This window comes from Tauraco erythrolophus, chromosome Z (assembly GCF_009769465.1).
Source record: "Tauraco erythrolophus isolate bTauEry1 chromosome Z, bTauEry1.pri, whole genome shotgun sequence".
Lineage (NCBI taxonomy): Eukaryota > Metazoa > Chordata > Aves > Musophagiformes > Musophagidae > Tauraco > Tauraco erythrolophus.
In genome coordinates this window covers 24,311,972-24,336,332 of record NC_141496.1, presented here as the reverse complement: position 1 = coordinate 24,336,332, position 24,361 = coordinate 24,311,972, and the positions used below count along the sequence as shown (strand labels likewise).

The window sequence follows — 24,361 nt, the reverse complement described above, 5'->3', positions numbered from 1 at the left end:
ATGCAATAGCACAATATTTCAGTTATACTCGCTTTGTTTATAGAAACTTTCATTAATTAAATCACATAGGAATGAAAGATACAGGACAGCACAAACTCCTCTAGTGTCTGATGGTATTAGTGCCATAGATGGCTAAAAGTCATCCTGATTTGTGAATTTTAGAGGCTGCATTGGGTGTCAGAAGAACAAAAAGCCGTCTCGTTGGCCTCAAATCAAGCTCATCTGGTCATCATCTAGCTAGCTTAACTACTTTTCTAGAAAATTAAGTGACAGGTTTAAGCCAGTTCAGTTTGTTGTACTCATTTCAAGCTACTGTCAGACAGCAATTTGGATTTCTAAACACCAGTTTTATAATCTGTTTACTCCATGCAATATTAAAATCATACATTCAGTTGAGTACATAACTGACAGCAACGTACCTTTGGCTGCTGTTAGCATGGTCGATGCCAGCTCACACTGCTGGGATTCAATGTGACTTAGGGTGAACCAGCGGGGATACCGGTTTGGAACAACTGATGCAATGTGGTGTGGGCGGGACATGTCTCCCGAAGGAGCTGTAGATTCCAATACTAGCAACCTGAAATAAGGAAGAAATACTCTTTCATTAAATAATTACTACATTAGGTTACTCATGAGCAAACTAAAGCCGCAAGAACATTTGACCTTGTTTATGAAATGTGCCTTTTTGAGCATAAAAAAAAGATTTGAAACCCACTTCTCTTCTTAGGGAAATCTTTAAAGTCCATTTGTCAAACTTGCCTACATCAGTGGGCATCTGCAGGAATTCACAGGATAATTAAGCCACACATTAGCCAAGGCAGCAGAGACTTTCTGCGTCATGCATAGAGCTTAAGCTTTTTTCCCTGCCTTGTTTTAGTCTTTGAACCACAGCCCTCAGGAAGGAAAGCAGAGTAGTTCTCCACCATACTGAGAACGTGTAAATATGTTTCAGTATTTTGAACATACTTTCTTCGCTTACAAATGCCTTAAATAAGGGAGAGGGATATTCAACAAGTCATTTGAGTTTTGACCTTGCAATAAATTCAGACATATCAAAAAGGACATTTTACTGATCAATTATGACTACTTTTTAAAGTACTTAAACTTTACCCTACCCACATTTTATGATGTGCCATAATCCAATGTTAGGGTCTCAAACAGCAGTGACAGAGGAAGTGTCCTTTAAAGTTACTTTTCAGATTTGAGTATGCGTCAATCTACAACAGTCTTATCCACCAAGGAGAATTCATACTTAGAAAATTCAAATTCATGAGTTTGTTGTTGACTACTACAACACAAGTGACAGTCCACAACAGAAATTCAACTGATGGCCTTTACAAAACTCTAGGTACAACTAACACGTTAGATACTATATAAATGTCAATGCAAAAAGTAGGAGTGAACAAAAATAGGCATTTTTATTCAATATATTTAAGCATGGTTTCAAGACATGTATGGTTAACGAGACATCAAATGATAGTAATAGACAATGTCCAGAAGAAAAGCCTTTCCAGTGCTTGGCTTTTTGATCAGGGCTAACATCTCGGTTGTCTTTCTACCAGCTTTCATACACAAGTGATTTTCTACCAGGAAGTTATCTGGGAGAATAAAGGAAACTGGATCTCTTGTCAATAAAATTGCAACTACTGTATGTCGAAAATCCAACGCAGTGTGATTTTCTACGATGGAATATTTCTTACAGAATAAGCTTATTTAAGCGTAAGTTACAATTTCTTGCACTTAAGTAAGTACCTAACTTTATGTAACTGGAGTGCATGTCTTTTTGCCACAGTAAGGTAGTTTTAAGATATCTGCTGCAGTTCTACCAGTTTTCTGTAGGTTCTTGAAGCATACAAGAGCATCTTTATGAACTCCTTGAGAAAGGGAATTTCAAATACATGGGAGAGTATCCAGCAGGCACATATAAATACAACACATCATGTAAGTAACTATAAGCAGGTTCTGTTAACGTCTTCAGACATATGTAGGTGCATGCTAATATGAAAAAAGAGACTTCCCTTTTGATTTGTATCGAGTCAAATCTCTTCCCTAGTACCACTGAGACACCTCTTTATATAGCTTTATATACATAAAAATAAAATACATATAAACTCATCAGCTGATTTCTTCCAAGTGTAGAGAGGGGGCAGGGTGACGGGGAATGCATTATCAGATGGTTTCAATAAACAATAAAAATCCCAACTACCTAATGCAAAAAAGGATTATTAGGTTATGAGTAACTGTAATAGTCAAAAAGCATGAAAGGAGGAGGCTGTTTTGGGGAAATCCTTTGTCACTTTGAATTTTGTTGCCAGCTTCAACATTCCTTTGCTGTGAAAAGAAATGTGGTTGTGAATTGGTGGCTTTCATGCAATTTTGGCAAGATCAGGGAACATCAGAACAAGCACAAGCAGATTTAGCATTCTTCACTCCCCCCGCCTTTCAAGCATCATTTATTTAGCTAGGTTTTAGCAAAGCTACCTTGTGATTAAACATCACCATTGAAGTCTGGCTCCAGAAGCCTGGGTGAAATTCAGGCTTAACAAGGGATCAGCCAAACTAAGCCAAACATTCAAGTGCAGGTTCCAAGTGAGCAGTCAACTAGGTCACTGCAGATCCACATTCTCCAAGGCTCCACACCGTATGTTTCAGTGGTGCAAGCAGAGAACTCTACACAGAAGTTATCATCAAGGATAGCACAACCCTGTCCTTGCAGACCCGTGGTGTATCCATGAAAGGCTTTATGGTTTCTGCTTCATTGGTTTCATACTGAGTGTTCCATACACTAAAACAGGATTCAGAAAACTAAACAGGAATAGAAGATTTTGAATACAGAGAGATGAAATACTCCAGCGCTGCCATCATGGGTCATTGACCCACGTAGACTTGTGTGTAGACACTTACATCTGGATAGCAACTAGCTGGGGACTTGGGAAGTTAACTTCTATAATAAATGTTGAAGTGAAGAAAGAAACATACTCCACTTCTAAAAGCATAGCAACTGCATAGATTTCCATGCAGCACCTTTACAAATTTCCACGAGATATTTCTCCTTGCCACACGCATTTCCTCTCTGCCATGGAAGAAAAGAAGCTCCAAGTTTTCCTCTTTTGATTCATTCACAACCATGACACAGACATTCGATCTTCATGTTCACTTTCTTCTTCCGCCATCAAGGCACTATTAAGTTAGTCCTTCCTTTAGTTTTCATCAGGAGTCCTTTATACATTGAACTATTGCTTTGGTGTGAATGGAAAGAGTAACCAACCTTCTTCAAGAGAATCTGAGAAGTGCTGAGGAATGCAGACAGACATGGAATAGAGAGTGTCTAAATCTGCCGTCACCACAGTTCAAGATAGCGGTCCACATTCCTGAACAATGCCAAATATAAAAATACAGGACTGATTATTGTCTAGGACTGAACTCTCATCTGCCTTACAACATGATGACAAAAGGGCTTTGGAGAACAGCCCTGATCATGCTGATGTCTCCTATGATGTTACCTGATGCAAACAAAAAACTCTCTTATACTGGTTTGTTTGAGAAGTAACTTCTTTGCTGAGATGACAGCTTCATGCCAAGAGATGGCTGGAGCTCCCCATGACTAACTGGCAATTTCATCAATTGGATCATTCAGTGTCTTGCTTGTTTTTCCAGTTGAGATCGCAAACTTCCAGAAAAGAAGTTTTCAGTTATGACTGGTTTGTGAGGAAAACACAAATCCTTTTTCAAAAGCAATGGCATGCTGTCGTCATGTTCACTGAAGCATTCAGTGCACTGTGTAAAGCAGCTGATGGATGCCTATTACAGCCTTTTAGCATGCTTTCATTTTTCAGTTTTAGGAAGAAAACTCCACACAAACAGACTCTGAGAAGCATTTTGAGGGATTGACTTAAAATAAATACAAGGACACAAGTCTACTTTACAAAATTGATCTTTTTTTTTTCTAAAGCAAACAAACAAACCTGACAAAAATAATCATAGAATGCTTTGGGTTGGAAGGGACCTCAAAGATCATCTAGTTCCAACACCCCTGCCATGGGCAGGGACATCTGCCACTCGATCAGATTGCTCAAAGCCCCATCCAACACAGCCTTGAACACTTCCAGGGATGGGGCATCCACAACTTCTCTGGGCAACCTGGTCCACTGCCTCACCACCCTCCAAGAAAAAAATTTCTTCCTTAGATCTAATCTAAATCTCCCCTCTTTCAGATTAAAGCCATTACCTCTTGTCCTATCACTACATGCCCTTGTAAAAAGTCCCTCTCCAGCTTTCCTGTAGGCCCCCTTTAAGTACTGAAAGGCTGCAATAAGATCACCCCGGAGCCTTCTCTTCTCCAGGCTGAACAGCCCCAGCTCTCAGCCTGTCTTCATAGCAGAGGTGCTCCAGCCCTCTGATCATCTTCGTGGCCCTCCCACTCCAACAGTTCCATGTCCTTCTTGTTTTGGGGCATCTAGAACTGAATGCAGTAGTCTAGGTGGGGTCTCACGAGAGCAGAGTAGAGGGGCAGAATCACCTCCCTTGACCTGCTGGCCACAATTCTTTGGATGCAGCCCAGGATACGGTTGGCTTTCTGGGCTGACAGTGCACATTGCCAGCTCATGTTGAGCTTCTCATCCACCAGCACTCCCAAGTCCTTTTCCTCAGGGCTGCTCTCAACCCATTCTCTGCCCAGCCTGTATCTGTGCTTGGGATTGCCCCAACCCATGTGCAGGACCTTGCCTTGGCCTTGTTGAACTTCATGAGGTTCTCACAAGCCCACCTCTCCAGCCCGTCAAGGTCCCTCTGGATGGCATCCCTTCCCTCCAGCGTGTCCGCAACACCAAACAGCTTGGTGTCTTCTGGAAACTTGCTGAGGGTGCGCTTGATCCCACTGTCCATGTCGCCAACAAAGATGTTAAACAGCACTGACCCTAGTACTGACCCTCGAGGAACATCACTCCTCACTGGCCTCCACTTCAACATTGAGCCATTGACCATACATGAGTGCAACTATCCAGCCAATCCCTTATCCACCAAGTGGGCCATCCATCAAATCAATGTCTCTCCAATTCTAGAGACAAGGAGGTTGTGTGGGACAGTGTCAAAATACTTGCACAAGTCCAGGTAGATCATAGAATGGCATAGGCTGGAAGGGACCTATCCAACCTATGGAGGTTGGATCATCAAACCCATCCTCCCTGTCATGGGCAGTGACGCCTCTCAACTAGATCAGGCTACTCAAGGCTCCATCCAACCTGGCCTTGAACACCTCCAGAGAGGGGGCATCCACAACTTCTCTGGGCAATTTATTCCAAAGTCTCACCACCCTCGTACTGAAGAATTTCTTCCTAAGATCTAATTTAAATCTGTTCTCCTTCAACTTAAACCCATTTCCCCTTGTCCTATCAGTGGACACTCTTGTAAAAAGTCCCTCCCCAGCCTTCCTGTAAGTTCCCTTCAGGTATTGAAAGGCAGCTATTAGGTCCCCCCAAAGTCTCCTCTTTTCAAGGCTGAACAATCCCAGCTCCTGCAACCTGTCCTCGTAGCAGAGGTGCTCCAGCCCCTGGATCATCTTTGTGGCCCTCCTCTGAACACGCTCCAACAGATCTATGTCTCTCTTATGGTGGGGACACCAGAACTGGACCCAGTATTCAAGGTGGGGTCTCACAAGAGCAGTGTAAAGGGGAAGAATCACCTCTCTTGACCTGCTGACCATGCTTCTCTTGATACACCCCAGGATGCGGTTGGCCTTCTGGGCCGCATGAGCGCACTGCGGGCTCATGTTGAGCTTCTCATCTATAAACACCCCCAAATCCTTCTCTTTAGGGCTACTCTCAACCCACTCTGTGCCCAGTTTGTATTTGTGCCTAGGATTGGCCCGACTCAGGTGAAGGACCTTGCATTTTGACTTGTTGAAGCTCATGCAGTTTGCACTGGCCCGCTTCTCAAGTCTGTCAAGGTCCCTCTGGATGGCATCTCTTCCCTCAAGAGAGTACATGGCACCACACAGCTTGGTGTCATTGGCAAACTTACTGAGGGTGCACTCAAGGCCATCATCCATGTTGCTGACAAAGATGTTGAACAGCACTGGACCCAGAACAGACCCCTGAGGGACACCGCTTGACACTGGTCTTCATGTAGACATTGAACCATTGACCACAACTCTTTGAGTGCGATCATCCAGCCAGTTCTTTATCCACTGAGTGAGTAGATGACATCAGTTGCTCTTCCCTCATCCACCAACGCTGTAATCCCATCAAAGAAGGCCACCAAATTGTCTGGCACAACTTGCCTGTAGTCTCCCCTTTTCCAGTCAGTGGGAACTTCACCAGACTGCCACTACTTCTCAAATACGATGGATAATGGTTTAGCAACTTCATCTTCCAGTTCCCTCAGGACCTGCAGATTCACCTCTTCAGGTCCCATGGACTTGTGCCCCTTAAGGTTCCTTAGACGGTCTCAAACCTGATCTTCTCCTACCCTACCCTTGGCAAGCACTCTAGCCCAAATCACAGAAGGCAGTGAAGACCAAGGCAAAAAAGCCATTGACTACCTTCTCCATATTTCGGGAACCGGGTCTTCCATTTTCTTCTGGACAGGGCCCACCCACATTTTCCCTAGTCTTCCTTTAAGCACTGACATAACTATTTTTCTGACATATCAAGCTTTCCTTGTTTTTATATCCCTGGCCAGATTCAATTCTATCAGGGCTTCAGCTTTCCTAACCTGATCCCTGCCTGCTCGGACAATTTCTCTGTATTCCTCCAGCCTACCTGTCATTGCTTCCACCCTCTGGAGGCTTCCTTTTTGTATTTGAGTTGGTCCAGGAGCTCCTTGTTCACCCATGCAGGCCTCCTGGCATTTCTGCCTGACTTCCTCTTTGTTGGGATGCACTGCTCTTGAGCTTGGAGGCGGTGATCTGTGAATATTATCCAGCTTTCTTGGCCCCCTCTTCCCTCCAGGCCTTTATCCCATGGTACTTTTCCAAGGAGATTGCTGAAGAGGCCAAAGTCTGCTCTCCTAAAATACAGTGTTGCGAGTTTGCTGTTTGCACTCCTTGCTGCCCTAAAGATCTTGAACTCCATCATTTCATGGTCACTGCAGCCAAGGCTGCCCTTGAGCTTCACATTCCCTACCAGGCCCTTCTTGTTGGTGAGAACATCATCCAGCATAGCACCTCTCCTCATCTGATGCTCTGACACTTGTGAAGGAAGTTATCTCCAATGAATTCCAGGAACCTCCTGGATTGCTTCTGCCCGGCTGTGTTGTCCCTCCAACAGATATCGAGGTGGTTGATGAACTCGATGATAAGCAGGGTTTGTGATGTGAGGTTTCTCCTATCTGTCTAAAGAGGGCCTCATCCACTCGGTCTTCCTGGTCAGGTGGCCTGTAGCAGACCACCACTACAATGTCACTTGTTCTTGCTCTCCCTTTAGTCCTGACCCATAAGCTCTCAGTTGGCTCCTCATCCATCCCCAGGTGCAGCTCCATGCACTCAAGCTGCTTGGACAGACGGCAACATCTACTTGTCTTCCCTGCCTGTTCTTCCTAAAAAGCCTGTATCCTTCCATTCCAACACTCCAGTCATAGGATTCACCTCAACATGTCTCCGTGACGCCAGTAAGATCACAGCCCTGCAGGCCTGCACACATCTCCAACTCCTCTTGTTTATTCCCCATGCATTCTATGTGCATTTGTATAGAGGCATTTAAGTTGAGGCCCTGACAAAGCTGACTTCCTGGCTGCAGCATCTAGAATTTCTTTCTACTGCTCTTCAGGTGCTCTCAGTTTGTCTTGATCAGCCCGATATTATCCCCTTCCCCTCCAAGTCTAGTGTAAAGCCCTGTCAATGAGCTTCGCTAGCTCATGAGCGAAGACCCTCATTCCCTTTTGAGAAAGGTGATTCCTGTCTGGTGCCAACAAGCCTGGTACCTTATAGACATCTCATTATCAAAAACCCCAAAACTGTGGCAGTGACATCAGCCACAGAGCCATAACAGACTGGGCACGTATGTTTCTTCCAGTGTTGCTGTTCACAACTGGAATGAGAGAGGAAAAAATAACCTATGCTCCAGATTCCCTTACCAACCATCCCAGAGCTCTGAAGTTTCTTTTGATCATCCTTGGACTACGTGTCGCAGCTTCACTGCCACCCCACCACATGGAAGAACAGTAACGGGTAGTTAGTCCAAGGGCTGTACCAGGCTTGGAAGTTTCATAGCGATGTCCTTAACCCAGGCTCCAGGGAGGCAGCAGACTTCCTTAAGAAGAGGGTCTGCGCAGCATATTAACTTTCTGTTCCCCTCAGAAGGGAGTCGCCTACAACAATCACCCATCTTTTCTTCCTCATGGAGGTGGTCATGATGTGGGGAGCACTCTTTTCTGACCCTGACAACACCTCTGGTGTACATGGACCATCATCCACATCATCCATTGACTGGCCTTCCACATCCAGAGCCTCATACCTCAACCAATCAAAAAACACTCATCCATCACATTTTGTACTGTCCTGCTGATCTGATATGGCTGGGATTATTGATGCACGTAACTTGTAACAAAAGAAGAGGGGAGTACTCAGATGGCCCAGACACTTTTCTGATCATATGTCTGAATGTTCTGAATAGTCCACCAGTAATGCACTTTTGCCTTCTCAGTCTATTTCACAAAATGCTAATCACAAGCCACAAGTGTGTAAGGACACTCTTCATATTTCTTAAGATTCCTTAATACCCATCACTAGACACTCTTGGAAGCAAAATAACCCAACAGGCTAAGCAGATCTTCAGCCTGACTTGACAGTAGCTATGTTTTGTTTTTATGCGTACCCTCCTGTTTAGTCCTTTGAACACAGAATTATTTTCCCTCCATTTAGCTCTTTGGAGAAACTAGCTCCAGAGTACACGCTTCCAAACCACTAGGACACAACCTGTCCGATGAAGTTAAATACTGCTTATGCGGATAGTGTGTCCTTCAGTCACTGTGCAATCATTCTCAATAATAATGACCAGGAAAACGCAATACTACTTTTTTATTTAAAAAAAAAAAAAAAAGAAAAACCAACCTCTGGGACTTGATTGCTCTTAGTATTCAGTTTGGCTATTCTTTGTCAACAATAAACTACAAGGTTCTTGACTGCATCCAAACAATCCAGATGGGACCAGTTTCTTCCCTGCATTGTATGTTGACAACAGATTTATCACCGATCATTTAGGCCCTTGAAACTTCCTTCAGAAGGCTTTTCTTAGACACCTTTACCCATCTGGCCTGCCTTCAGATAAAGTCAGCACACACTGAGCACTCCCTGAGAAACACCTTTTTCCGGATTACTGAAGACAAACGTGATGCAAGTCAGACATTTTGATGCCATATGACACACTCCATTTAAATCCCAATGTTCACCCAGGAGCGGGTAAGACTGCTTTGTTAGGAAGCACAAGGGAAAAAGCACTGGCTCAGACCACACCATATAGCTTCAAATCCATCTCAGAGTTAACTTATAAAGAAGGGCAGTGGAACAAACAGCAGTCCTAACAAACAGGCTAAGCAGCATATCCTGAGACTGCTGGTAAGATGCCTCTTTACTCATGTCCTTGCCAATACCACCACACACACACAACCACATGGGTAGAAGAACACGTGTTAAAGCTGTTGTTGTTTAACACAAAACACGTGCTCCAAGAGTGGGATTCTAGAAAGATTTGTAAGAGAGAATGCTGTTTTACAGCTGTAGATAAACACTAAATGTACATTTATAAATCATTACACTGTAGTTACTACAAACATCAATTGCTTTTACAGATGACAGAATCAAAATAATTGCTCCTTAAAGGGACAAATGCTTCTTTTAGAAAAAGAGACTAGGTCTTGATTACCAAGCTTTCTCCTCTTTTCCCAACTGCTACTTGTGCTCTTTCTAGATGACTCGTGAACACATACCGCATGGCTCTCAGTGCAGTTTTGTATGCCAATTCAGCATCATGAGGTAGGAGAGAGGTGAAGAGATACTTGGCAAATGTGTGCATTGGAACACTCTCTCGATGGATGACTTCGCCTAAACCACTATATGGTCCAGCTGCAGGAAAGAGAAAGAGAATTTCAGTCTGTATATACTGCTAAAACCCGACTTTTGGACCTTCAAAAACATTCATTATACTTTCGGTTAGAATTGGTATTCAGAGACAGAGTTTGCTGAACAAAAAGTAAAGTTATATTGCTGTTTTCTGTGAAATATGTTACACATATCACATATAAACAATGCATTACAAGTATATTAAAAACCATATATTATTTGAGACAAGACAGACTGCAAGTTGTATAGTACTAAGCACACTACCAGTGCACACACAAATGACAGAATGGTTCCAGTGCTCCATGGGGCTCACTCAGCAAGTCTATAAGGTATGCATGAGTAGACAGTGATAATCCTCTCTTTGCCTCCACGTAGTTACATCGTGCACATGAATCCCTATACTCCCTGTTGGTGCATGACTGCTTTACCACAAATCCACAAAAAAAAAAAAAAACACAAAACCAAAACCCAGAATGGTTACAGTGAAAAAAAGCATATATTTGATTGAAATTACATGACCAATCACTACAGCAACAGCTGATTCCTATTAATGTCTCAACCGACATCAGGCATTTAAGTAACTTGGTCTGGACTTGGTCTCCAGGAGAAGACGAGGTCAAGATCTTGCATCGAACCTGGTTTTGTTCTTCCACTACAGTGATATATTTTAAAAATTTTATTTGTTGTGGGGAAACTATCCTCATTCTTGGGTAAACATATTTTGCTCACGCTCAGGGCAGACAATGCAGTATTTCAACCTAATTAACAGCAGCATCAGGATTAGCGACAACAAAAGTTAAATGCAACTATTTCCTTGCTGAGTTCTGGATGTTCACAGTGCATATGAATCCCATTTTTGCGCTTTTCCTGCAACCTTAAGACTGACATAGTTTTCTTATTAACAGGAATAACAAACAGTTTTTGACTTCAGCAACTGGAGGTCCAGGCATTAAATGCTGCAAGACAGAGTAAGAATCTTACATCAAGTATTACTGAACTGTTATTGCACAGACAGCAGCCAGCAGTTCTAGAAATTATTATTACTATTACTTCTTCTACTAGAGACTTCAACCCACCACCCTTGGATGGATGGACGAACGACCATGTGAGCTCACTTCTTTGCTGCAGTCACATGTGTCATTTAAACAGTTTCCAGTAGCGGTTCAGACTAACATGGCTGACTCTACATTGAAGTACATGAGGAAAGCAGACGAGAAGAAACAGCTATGCTGTTTCAGCAATGTTTTTCGGACTGGTGGCTTAGCACAACATGCAAAGATAAAAATCACCAGGCATGAAAAAATTCTGAGCTCCATAGACGGGCATTTCTGAAGACTTGGGCTCATTATAAAAGCAGTGTCAGTGAAGATTTAGTAGGTAACTGATTGTCTCAAATCATTTAAAATGAAGTTGAAAGCCATTCAAAACTAGCTGGCATTGCTTCAATGAAAGAAGCCATTTCATGTATGTTTGCTAGATGGTGGTCCAGTCAGAAACTCAGTTAGGACACAAAGAATACATGACAAAGCATTTGTATGAAAATATATTCTGCTGTTAACTTAGCAGTCACGCAAAAATATTAGAACAGTACTTGCAAAACAGTCTTACGTTCTGCTTTCCCACGCATTCAAATGGGAGCTACATACAGTATACATTAATCTGCAGTAACAGCACAGAAATCAGCTTAATATTGGATTAAGATTTCTTTATTGTATCTACAGGACTTAAACTATAAATCCACAATTGATATGATTAGCATCTTAAATCACTGCAAAGTTTTTTCTCCATGTGAGCTGGCAGTTTCTGCCTAACCTGGAGTAAACAAAACTACTGCAGGAAAGCCAGATTTCTTAGCACACAGTAATGCAAGACCATCGTTGCACGCTGCTCACCACAGCAATTTTGTAGGAGGTTATATTAGCAGATTTCCTACTATGATCACTTGTTTACTACTCTAAGAAAACATTAAAAGAATTTCAGTGATCAAAATAGTAAACTAGAATTACCAGAGAACACTTGAGAGAAATCCTGCCTTTTCTGCATAAAGCGTCCTTATCAGTAGACAGATGCAGCAAATTGATTTTACAATCCATAGGATTCCTGTATGGTTGTTAACAGCTGCATCCAGCAAGCAGCTGTTCTTGTCCAAAGGCCATAGAGTAGCATTACAGCCACACCATAATGGAAACTCTCGCCATGGTGTGGCTTGTCTACAGTTTCAAATGGCACCATCAGTAGCTACCAAAGTCTTAAAGGATTTGGACAGAAACAGCGACTCAAAGCTGAGAACCCGAAACAACATACTGCATCTTTTCCACGAAAGAGGATATTTCAAAAGACAAATGTCTTGCAGAAAGAAAGCAAAACTTGACTGCTGTGTGAGACTTCACAACTTACCTAGAGCAGTATCATACTTCCCACCACCCCTTGGGCAAGCACTCAAAACTTGGATCACGCCTTTGGCTTACTGGTTCCTCTAAAGTTTTTTTCTTCCATTTAAAAACTCAAAAACCAGAAGGACAACCTCAGATCCCATGAGACTGCTAAGAGGCTTGAGACTATGAGGCTTAAATGTTACATACTAAGCCTTTTTAAAAGCTAGGGCAAAAATATTTCCCTTTTTTACAGATTTTATTGCAACTCACTAGCTAGTTCCCAAACACAAATTGTTTGTCTTAGTCAAAATTAGTCACAAGGCCAGGCCTCAGTATTTGACCATATATTTCAATTTTCATATATGACAAGTGTCAGAGACAAGTAATTTTCCTAATTGCTGCAAATAAAATGTTACATTTCTGGCCCAGCAATTCTAAGTGAGTTTTCTGAGCTCTTCACTTGGGAACAGAGGTGAAAGTCTTCATACATTTAGAAAGCTGCCAGTCTCTTTTTCAGGAACACTTAGCATTTTGCTACCTAAGAACAGTTGATAATAACTGATGTTTATATTATTTAATTGTGAGCCTGGGTTGTATAGTCAGGATACTGAGATTATGACAAGCAACAAATCTAAAGAAAAAAATGTAATAAAAATTAAAATAAAAGGCTTATAGATCAATAGATGCCTCATCTCTACAGTCATGCGGTATCTGAAGTGTATTTGATTTTCATAATAGATTGGAAACAAAATTTGCTGGAGTCCTACATCAGAAAAACATCTGAAGCACGTAAGGCAGTTTCCACAGCAATACTAGTTCTGTGTGCATGTGTAAGTGAAGAGAGTTTAAAGAAGCAGTTAGCATCTATATTGAGCTACCTTCTAATAGGAAGACTGCTTGTTTTCGAAAAATCTTCACCAGAGTATCATCCAATTCAATTTCCTGTAGCTTAGAAATGAGCTGCTCCTCATTTCGACAAACCTTCTCTTGTGCATACAAGCCATCTGGCATTATTCGTTGCTGTCCCAGCCCTATCAATGCTACTTCCACAGCCAGTGTTAAATAAGATTCCCCTTCTTCTAAGAACTTGTGTGCAGGCAGGTGCTGGTACTCCAGAGACTTGCATTGCCCCATGTTCTCTGTAAGGGGTGACACAGAAAGAACAACATATCAGCAAACCATTCTAACCCATAGTCTGCCTATAACGCCACATTTACGAACACTTCCTCTGTTAGCATTCTTTTTAAAAATTATTTAAATTACTAGCACAACGTCCAGATCCAATGATCCAATCTAAAAATTACAATCCAATTCCACATGGCAGAAATACACAGAACAATTAGGTTTTAAATAACCCATTCAAGTAAAAATAAAAGTTTTCATTTTTAAACCGCACGATTTAGAGAAAGGCAGTTTCTCTAGATTTGCGCTAATAAGGCCAAAATTGGAAGATCCATTTCAATTCCCCCCTACATTTCCTCCATTACTCCATCTCCTTAAAGCCTCAATATGTAAGAGGAAAGGAAAGGTGCTTATACATTTGCATAGATTTCAGCTGATGCTATTAGTGTCATAGATTCATAGATTCATAGATTTCTAGGTTGGAAAAGACCTTAGAGATCATCGAGTCCAACCATCCCTAATCCCCATTAAACCATATCCTCAAGTAGCTCATCCACCCTATTCTTAAACACATCCAGGGATGGGGACTCAACCACTTCCCTGGGCAGCCTATTCCAGTGGCTGACAACCCTTTCAGAGAAGAAATACTTCCTAACATCCAACCTGAATCTCCCCTGACTAAGCTTATGCCCATTTCCTCTTGTTCTATCTCCCATCACTAATGTAAAGAGCCCTTCCCCTAACTCCCCACCATATTTTCTCAAGTATTTATAGGCCGTAATCAGGTCTCCCCTCAGCCTCCTCTTCTCCAGGCTAAACAGCCCCAACTCCCTCAGCCGCTCCTCATAAGTTTTATTTTCCAGCCCCTTGACCAGTTTAGTTGCCCTTCTTTGGACTCGCTCCAGGAGCTCAATATCTCTCTTAAAGCGAGGGGCCCAAAACTGGACACAATATTCCAGGTGCGGCCTCACCAGTGCCGAGTACAGGGGCAGGATCACCTCCCTGCTCCTGCTGGTCACACTATTCTTGATACATGCCAGTATCCCATTGGCCTTTTTGGCCACCTGGGCACACTGCTGGCTCATATCAAGCCGGTAGTCAACCAACACCCCCAGGTCCTTTTCCGCCAGGCAGCTCTCCAGCCACTCCTCCCCAAGCCTATAGCGATGCTTGGGGTTTTTATACCCCAAGTGAAGGACTCATGTAAATACAATAAGCCTGGAAACTCCACAACTTAAAAGCATCCTCTGTTTACCAGCACTCTTTTCAGGTTTTTTCTTTTGTTACAGTTGTACTTATGACAAAAATGTATATTATTAAGACTAGAAGTTCTCCTTTTAGTAAAGGTAACATGTAAATTCCGCACAGACTAAGCCGTAAGTTACTTTAAAGAGTTCTATCAATTCATTTGGCAATTCACAGACACACCACATGACAAAATGCTATTCCAACCTGTAGCAGTTTACAGCCTAAATTTGACCAGAGAGTTATAAAGGACAGATGTAAGCAGATGGACAACTGCAGCGAATGAGAAGGCTGAATGCGTTTGGTAGATTGCATAAGCGAGTGTAGGAGGAAGTTACTTTTCAACATACAGTTTTTACTTCATGGGGTGGTTTTGTTCTCTTTAACGATTGCCAAGAATCTGATTCCTGATTTTTTTTTTTTAATTAAAAGTTCCTCCAGAATTGGTAGATATGGGATCAGAAATTCACTGAAGAAAAACTAATTGAATAAAATGAGTCTTGAGGCAAAGCCCCAAGAAGACCGCAGATGTGCATAAAAAAGAGCTGCAGGCAGAGGGATGAATCCAGTTCCTGTCCACACAGGTGGTGATAAAAAGCTACTGCAGAGGAGGAAAGAGACTGAGAATAAGGAATCAATCAATTAAGCTCCTAGGAAGCAAATACTGAAATTAAAATGGGCATACAAATCCTATCCTAAAACATGTGTCGATACTGCAACACTACTTTCCAATTCATATCATTTGTAAACCATGTATGTTACCAATTTTAAGTGTTTTGCCATCAGTTTGAAGTATTATGTACATTTGTAGCTAAGAAGCCCAATAAAATCCTGGGCTGCATGAGGAGGCGTGCTGCCAGCAGGTTGAGAGAGGTGATCCTTTCCCTCTGCTCAGCACTGGTGAGCCCACACCTGAAGTGCTGTGTCCAGCTGTGGGCTCCCCAGCACATGGACATACTGGAGTAGATCCAGTATGGTGCCACAGAGATGATTAAAGGACTGCCGCATCTCTCATATAATGAGAGTGAGACAGGTGGGATGATTTAGCCTGGAAAAGAGAAGGCTCAGGAGGCTTTTAAAAAAATGTATAAATATCTGATGGGAGAATGTAAAGAAGACAGTGCCAGACTCTTCTCAGTGGTATCCTGTGACAGGACAAGAGGCAATGGGCACAGACTGAAATACAGCAAATTCCATCTGAGCATAAAAAAACATTTTTTACTGTGAGGGTGGCTGAACACTGCAAGAGGTTGCCCAGAGAGGCTGTAGTGTTCCTTCTTGGAGTTATTCAAAATCCAACTGGACAGAGTCCTGGGCAACCTGCTCTAGGAAACTCTGCTCTGAGAAGAGCAGGTGGACTAGATGATCTCCAGAGGTGCCTTCCAAACTCAACAATTCCGTGATCTTGTGATTTCTCCTAATTTCTCAGAAAGAGGACAGAGTAATGTATGCGGAGAGGGCTGCTGCTATAAAGTCTTATCTGGTTTTATTTCAAGTGTGAAATATAGAACTGTCTTCAAGAATGAGTAACTGGCAATTTTTTAAGTGCTTTCATATTTTACTTTAAACATTTTCTTTCCCTTGTGTTTTCTTAAGGAATGCAAATGTGAGTTCTTATACTATAAAACCACTGTCTTTGAAGCCGATTCAGAAAGGCAAAATAGAAAAATGCCTCCAGTAAATGAAAACGTACAGAAGGTTGCTCCCTTTGACTGGCCTTACCCATGAAGTCTGAGAATCCATGGAAGCTCTCATCATCCACCCTGCAGGCTTCCATCAGGCTACTGAAGAGGGTGCCAATGGGGTCTAAAGGGTGTCCCACCCAACCTTCAAGATTTGTTATTGAGGTTACTCCTCTGTGGAGAAGTTCTGGGACAAAAAAGGAGAGAAGAGGGAGGGGAAAAGAGCACATGTTAGCCTATCAAAACAATTAAAAGTAAAACTGATTAAAATGCTCTCAGTATAGAATTCAAAGTATTTTCAGTACTTTCTGCTTAGAAGGAGAAAATAGTATCTTTCAGGGTGAATTAATTGCCCTTTGTGAACACATTAAAAGAGGAGAAATAGAAGAATGAAGGCCAAACATCCTTTTGAGCCCTAGCTAAGTGTAGTGTATGAGTCACTAATTTCAACTGCAGTGTCTTTGGAAATCTCTTACTTTATACGAGTAACTCTTCTGAAAACATCTGCAGAAAAATTACGGCAAAGTCTTTTTTTGGTAAAATATTCACAATTGTTTCCTCACTCAAAAAGACACAGTATCATTTTTACATTTTGGCTTAATCTGATGGCACTGAAACAAATGAAAATATTCTAAAATATGTTACATTTTCATAAACAAAATACGAGCTTATCTTGCATCTAAATACTTATTGAAGCAATAAACTCAGGATGACAGCTCCTTTAAAAAAAGAATAAAATGATCAAATGAGGTATTGAAGAAAAAAATGTTCTTTAAGTGGATCAAGTGCATTTTTTGTCATTCTAAAATTACAGTCAACAAATACCTTCACAGATACTTTGTTTTGTAGACCTCATCCATCATTCAGTTAGAACATGAAAAAATAATTTATCACAGTGAATGGAAGGAAATGTGGTTGTAGTAACATGTTAGAGATTCCCCAAATCCCTTCTTTTACTAAGAGTCTTATGGTGACAGCTCCAAACTTTTTTTTCTCCTAGACATAAACACATGACTGAACTATGAGAGATCAGATTGATTATGGGTGACCACTCAAAAACTGTACAGAAGTCACTACAGATGCTCTGTTTCTCTGCCTGTTACACACTAACTTGTACTGTCTCCATTCTCTCTTGTTCACAAAGCGCCATCTCTTTCTGATTAACAATATGTATTATCATAGAGCTTTAAAATCCTGCTTCTTCCCTATTTAAATGTGTGGGGCTACAAAATGAAACACAGCCACACTGTTGAACTGGGTGTTCAGGAGGGCTTTTTTTAAAGAATCCACTAATATGTAACATGAAAAACAAGTAAGTAAACTGTCTTACTAACAAATAGCATGTACTAAAGACAACAAGCAGAAGCAAGTAATATTACCAAAAAAAAGATTAATTACAGTGACTTCTTACTGACTCACTTACGTTCTATGTAATCTATTGTGCCTACTTATGAGCTTCACTTGTGTCATGCCAAACAAAGGCTTCAGTCCTCCAGTCATACAGAGCTTTAGCTTTAAACCACGCAAGTGGTTCCATGCATGCTAGACCAGTCACATGAATAAAAGCTAAACAGAAGCATGTGGTGTTCGCTGAACAAAAACCTAAAGCTGGGCAGTAGCTGCAGAATTTATCTGCTCGTAGGGAAGATGAGCACAATTTGTGGTATTAAGACAGTATTTTATAAAAATTCCAAAAAAAAGAGAGAAAAAAAAAGCGCAGTGAGTGAAAACATAGAAACTACAAACTTCTTGTTTCTATGTAGGATAAGCTGCATTTCATACACTCCATTTTTTATTTATAATACTGTAATATCAGTTGACAGCTCTAGGAATTGTTCACAGGGAAAGGAACTTAACAGAAGCATTGAATGCCTAGACAATAGAATAGTTTGGGTTAGAAGGAACCTTAAAGATCATCTAGTTCCAAGCCCCCTGCCATAAGCAGGGACACCCTACACTACACGAGGTTGCTCAAAGCTTCATCCACCCAGGCCATAAACACTTCCAGGAACAGAGCATCCACAACTTCTCTAGGCACCGTCCTCACAGTGAAGAATTTCTTCCTTATCTCTAATCGAAATCTCCCCTCTTTCAGTTTAAAGCCATTGTCCCTTGTCCTATCACTACACACCCTTGTAAAAAGTCCCTCTCCAGCTTTCCTGTAGGCCCCCTTTAAGTATTGGAAGGCTGCTATAAGATCACCCCAGAGACTTCTCTTCTCCAGGCTGAACAGTCCCAACTCTCTCAGCCTGTCTTCATAGCAGAGGTGCTCCAGCCCTCGGATCATCTTTGTGGCCCTCCTCTGGACCCACTCCAATAGCTCCATGTCCTTCTTGTGTTAGGGACTCCACAGCTGAACACAGTATACCAGGTGGGGTCTCACAAGAGCAGAGTAGAGGGGCAGAATCACCTCCCTTGACCTGCTGGCCACGCTTCTTTGGATGCAGCCCAGCTTACAGTTGGCTTTCTGGGCTGCCAGCGCACATTGCCGGCTCATGTTGAGCTTCTCATCCACCAGCACTCTCAAGTCCTTTTCCTCAGGGCTGCTCTCAATCCATTGTCTGCCCAGCCTGGACTTGAGGTTGGGATTGCTCCGACCCATGTGCAGGACCTTGCCTTGGCCTTGTTGAACTTCATGAGGTTCTCACAGGCCCACCTCTCCAGCCTGCCAAGGTCCCTCTGGATGGCATCCCTTCCCTCCAGTGTGTCCACAACACCACACAACTTGGTGTCATCTGCAAACTTGCTGAGGGTGCCCTCGATCCCACTGTCCATGTCACCAACAAAGACATTAAATAGCACTGGTCCCAGTACCGACCCCTGAGGAACACCACTCATCACTGGCCTCCACGTGGACATTGAACCATTGACCACAATTCTTTGAGTGTGACCATCCAGCTAATTCCTTATCCACTGAATGGCCCATCCATCAAAACCATGTCTTTCCAGGTTAGAGACAAGGATGTCGTGTGGCACAGTATCAAATGCTTTGGACAAGTCCAGGTAGACAATGTCAGTTGCTCTTCCCTTATGCATCAATGCTGTAACCTCATCATATAAGGCCACCAAATTAGTCAGGCAGGATTTGCCCTTAGTGAAGCCATGTTGCCTGTCACCAATCACCTCCTCATTTTCTATGTGCCTTAGCATAGTCGCCAGGAGGATCCGCTCCATGATTTTGCCGGGCACAGAGGTGAGACTGACTGGCCTGTAGTTCCCTGGGTCTTTTTTCCCCTTTTCAAAAATGGGGGCTATGTTTCCCCTTTTCCAGTCATTGGGAACTTCACCGGAATGCCACAACTTCTGAAATATGATGGATAGTGGCTTAGCAACTTCATCTGCCAGCTCCCTCAGGACCCGCGCATGCACCTCATCAGGTCCCATGGACTTGTCCACCTTCAGGTTCTTTAGATGGTCTTGAACCTCATCTTCTCCTACAGTGGGCGGTTCTTCATTCTCCCAGTCCCTGCCTTTGCCTTTTGCGACTTGGGCCATGCAGCTGGAGCACTTGCCAGTGAAGACTGAGGCAAAGAAGTCATCGAGAACGTCAGACTTCTCCATATCCCAGATAGCCAGGTCCCCTGTTTCTTTCCGGAGAGGGCCTACATTTTCCCTAAATCTCTTTTTATCACTGACATATCCATAGAAGTTTTTCTTGTTGCTCTTGATGTCCCTGGCCAGATTTAACTCTACCAGGGCTTTAGCTTTCCTAACCTGATCTGTGGTTGCTCGGACAATTGCTCTGTATGCTTCCCAGGCTACCTGTCCTTGCTTCTACTCTCTATAGGCCTTCTTTTTGTGCCCGAGTTGGTCCAGGAGCTCCTTGTTCATCCATGCAGGCCTCCTGGTGTTCCTACCTGACTTTCTCTTTGTCGGGATGTACCGCTCCTGAGCTTGGAGGAGGTGATCCTTGAATATTAACCAACTTTCTTGTGCCCCTCTTCTCTCCAGGGCTTCATTCCATTGTACTCTAGTGAGGAGATCCCTGAAGAGGTCAAAGTCTGCTGATTTGTGCCCCTTTAGGTCCCCTTAGATGGTCTCAAACCAGATCTCCTACCGTGAGTGGTTCTTCATTCTCCCAGTCCCTGCCTTTGCCTTTTGTGATTTTGGCAGTGTGGCCAGAGCACTTGCCAGTTAAGACCAAGGCAAAAAAGCCATTGACCATCTCAGCCTTCTCCATATCCTGGGTAACCTTCTGGAGAGGGCCCACATTTTCCCTAGTCCTCTGTTTAGTACTGACACGTCTACAGAAGCTTTTCTTGTTGCCCTTGATGTCTCCGGACAGATTTAACTCTATCAGGGCTTTAGCTTTCCTAACCTGATCCCTGACTTCTCAGACAATTTCTCTGTATTCCTCCAGCCTACCTGTCATTGCTTCCACCCTCTGGAGGCTTCCTTTTTGTATTTGAGTTGGTCCAGGAGCTCCTTGTTCATCCATGCAGGCCTCCTGCCATTTCTGCCTGACTTCCTCTTTGTTGGGATGCACCGCTCCTGAACTTGGCGGCAATGATCCTTGAATATTTACCAGCTTTCTTGGGCTCCTCTTCCCCCTAGGGCTTTCTGCCATGGTACTCTATCAAGCACATCTTTGAGGAGGCTGAACTCTGCTCTCCTGAAGGCCAGGGTAGTGAGCTTGTTGTGCGCCTTCCTAAGGCTTGCTGAGCCCTAAGGATCCTGATCTCCACCATTTCATGGTCACTGCAGCCAAGGCTGCCTTTGAGCTTTACATTCCCCACGAGGGCTGGTGGGGAATACTATATTACAGTACATTGTATTAGCAATTGGGAATGAAGAGGAGCAGTATTGCGACCAGTACCCTCGAAGCAGACCCTTCACACCTGCCAGTGGTACACACACACACACGCTGACATAGGCCCCCTCCCTTCTCATCCCCCCAGTCTGAGAATCTAGAAAAGCAGCAAAGCTTTAAAGGGAACACTTGCTAAGGAAAGATATGTTACATGATAAAAAGACTTAGCCAATTCTCCTAAATAATAATACAAAGTACTTTCACATTTTGTTCATATCGAGGATCCACAACAGTACTCAATAAAAACCTTCTTCCTTGGGTAGCTAATGTTTTATTTCAGTTACGTGTTTATCTTGTCTTCTAAACGCTCATTTCTGGGAAAACATCTGCACACACACTTGAAAAATTTACATATATGACTTCACATTGTTTTTTTCCTGCAATGCATGAAGATATTCATAGTTAAGAGCAGTAATGAAGATCTACAATAAAATTTGAACTAATTTGAACTCTCTTGTAGCAGCTGAGAAAGTAATTCCAGTTTTTGCACACGCATTCTTTAACCACAAAGCCTTCCCCTTCTTCCACTTCCTCTTCAAACTAATGACAAAGTTCAGTGTGGGATTATTTTGGGTACTAAGAATCACATGGCATAGAAACTGTATCTGAAGGAGAATGTTCTTTCAAAAAAAAAAAAGGGATAGTGCTCAGTGGAACATCACAGAGCTTTTTATAAGAAACAGTGTTTCAAAAACTAAAGAAAGCAGCAATCCACCTGTATTCAGAAACTCTAGAATTTTAAGCATTAGAAGAGACTCTTTTGGAACAAACTGTCAAATCTGATTAATTTCTGTAGTGCAGACTTTGCCTCATTGTTATCTTCAATGTCAACTTTAGGTTTCCACCTCAGAAATATATAGTTCAGCTAAATTATATGTCAGTGAAAAAAAATTATTCTAAACACCTGACATGCCAAACGCAAAGCTGTTTAAAAGCTTGTAAATTACACAGGGTGAGCATTTTCAGGGTGTAACCATAAACCCTGATTGGGATAAAGGCCCCATTGTGCCAGACATATTGCAGAAGGCAGAAGAGAGCCCTTGGCCCTGCACAGCTCACACAACGCAGCTTACAGAAAACCTCCAACATTCAGAATGTGACATTACCACTATGATCATTTGGACCACAGAGTTAAAGTCACCTATTTCGCTTTAGTTTCAAAACCCATTTTCTCATGCAAAGTTCTGGGCCAGTGTTATCATCACCTTGGCACGTCCTTTGCCCTTCTTTCTTTCCCACATTTACCTTTCTTCTGAGCCCGGAACATTTCCAGCTGTTTCTGCTGCTGCCTTCTTAGTGTATTAACAATAGCTATTGCTAGCCTCAGTGCTTCTCGTGGGTATCCATGAGATCGCAATGCGTCCACCCTCGCACAGGCTGTAGGAACATGCTCTAAAATGGAGAAAATAATTGAGGAATAACAATGCTTCCATGTCTGCGATGGCCTGTTTTGCTAAGTTGCTCAAAAGGGCTTTTTTGTTGTTGTTGTTTTTGTTTTTAAACTATGCAAGAGAGACTTAAAGGACCACTTCTGAGCCAGCATTTCAAGGAAGCCTCTGTTCTTTTTGCCAGGCTTTTCATTCATCTCCCCACCATCCCCCCCAAAATAATGCCATAGAAAATGAACAAAGCAGCAAGTCATGGAAACGTCTTTCCGGTTTAGCCACTTACCATGCCAGAGGGGCCACCCGTGAGAGTCAAAGAGCGAGTTTTCAGTGTCGTCATGGTAACAGTAGTTGGTGTATAGGTCACTGCTGATAATGTGCTGTAAGTGGCTGTCCTGCCAGTGCAGATCGCACGCCTCAATGGCTCGAGTGAACACCGTCCGATGTGGCCTGTTCGATGAATCTGTCATTTTCACAAGTTCAGAAAGCTGCATCAGCTTTTACTCATTCATATGTGAATCAGTCATTCACAGTATTCTTGTCTTCCGCCTATTCACCAACCCAACTGACGGCAGCCTGCCTTGCCCCCGCTCTGCACCGAACAGCCCGCAGATGACATTTCACATCCTATTATTACCCAACAGCTCAGATGAAGTGTGCGCCATTTGCTTTGCACTCAGAGAGAGATCTACAAACCAGCACGGCTGATGCTAAACACTACTTTGCAGAGGGAACAGCTAGAGATGAAGGACATTCAACAGCACGTACGGAACTCCCCTAAAATCAAACTAGAAAGTATACGGCACACAGCTGCTCAAGCATCCCCAGCTTCTCTCCTCCTCAGACCCAGAGCTGCCAGGATGAGGGATTGATAAACACTGCATGATTTTCAGTTGTTCTGTTTGAGAAGTGACATCAACTTTGAGCACTTGTATAACTTTTTTTGTCATAAACATATTCAAATATTGTAAAGAAAGCGAGGTACTGAGGCCATGGGACTGATGTAATCCTTACTGGACAGCTTCCTATGGCTAAATAGCTCTGTCGACACGGCACTATATCTATGAACATTGAGATGCCGTGTCAGAGTCACTGGCCTGCCCAAGTTGGGCTGAACGTCACGAGATGCAGAAAGCAAGACACCTCTGTAGGGAGTTACATGCTGAATGAAATTCTGTCACCAGCTAGCTCCAAGATTTAACAATGAACCAAGTCTATTTCCTTCAAAGGTAATCTTCCAAGAAGAAGAAAAAACCCATCTAAAGTCCAAATCTGCCACCTCTCAAGCATTTACTTTTAACTTTATCATAATTATATGAAATACGTATCAAAATACTGAGGGTTTTGAGGATTATGAGGGTTCTTCCCCAGGGAAATATCCTACATCTTCCCCGGTTACTAGCAAAGTAGCCATCTTTGCTTGAAGAGGAATGGACAAGGCGTCTGCCAGATTTGACAATCACATTTTAGATTAAAAAGCATGACATCGAGTAAGAAGAGACACCTCCTCCAAGACGGTGGTGTTGCCTCTGCACCCCCCACACACCTGGCAATGCAGACTGCACGTGCAGAGCACATCCCACAGATAGCTCTTTAGTTTCTCACACTCAAGTATAATGCAGTTGCAACAGATTTCTCTTTAAATAGGTATCAAAGGCTTTGTAACTGCAATCAAAAAAAACCCAACA

The 24,361-nt window shown here is 42.7% G+C and overlaps 1 protein-coding gene across 3 annotated transcripts in view; it reads right to left on the bottom strand.

Annotated features, from left to right (window-relative positions):
* Positions 1-24,361, bottom strand: part of ZSWIM6 (zinc finger SWIM-type containing 6) — a 123,237-nt gene that overhangs the window by 7,660 nt on the left and 91,216 nt on the right. The window contains exons 6-11 of one of the 3 annotated variants that reach the window (XM_086628831.1): positions 22,960-23,136; positions 22,534-22,680; positions 16,490-16,665; positions 13,308-13,539; positions 9,922-10,057; positions 420-577 (exon numbers count right to left, since the gene is read on the bottom strand). In XM_086628831.1, the coding sequence (XP_086484957.1) occupies positions 420-577; positions 9,922-10,057; positions 13,308-13,539; positions 16,490-16,665; positions 22,534-22,680; positions 22,960-23,136 (1,026 nt within the window). Of the gene's footprint in view, positions 1-419; positions 578-9,921; positions 10,058-13,307; positions 13,569-16,489; positions 16,666-22,533; positions 22,681-22,959; positions 23,137-24,361 lie in introns of all 3 variants that reach the window. The other 2 variants (XM_086628830.1, XM_086628832.1) reach the window with 2 other exon arrangements.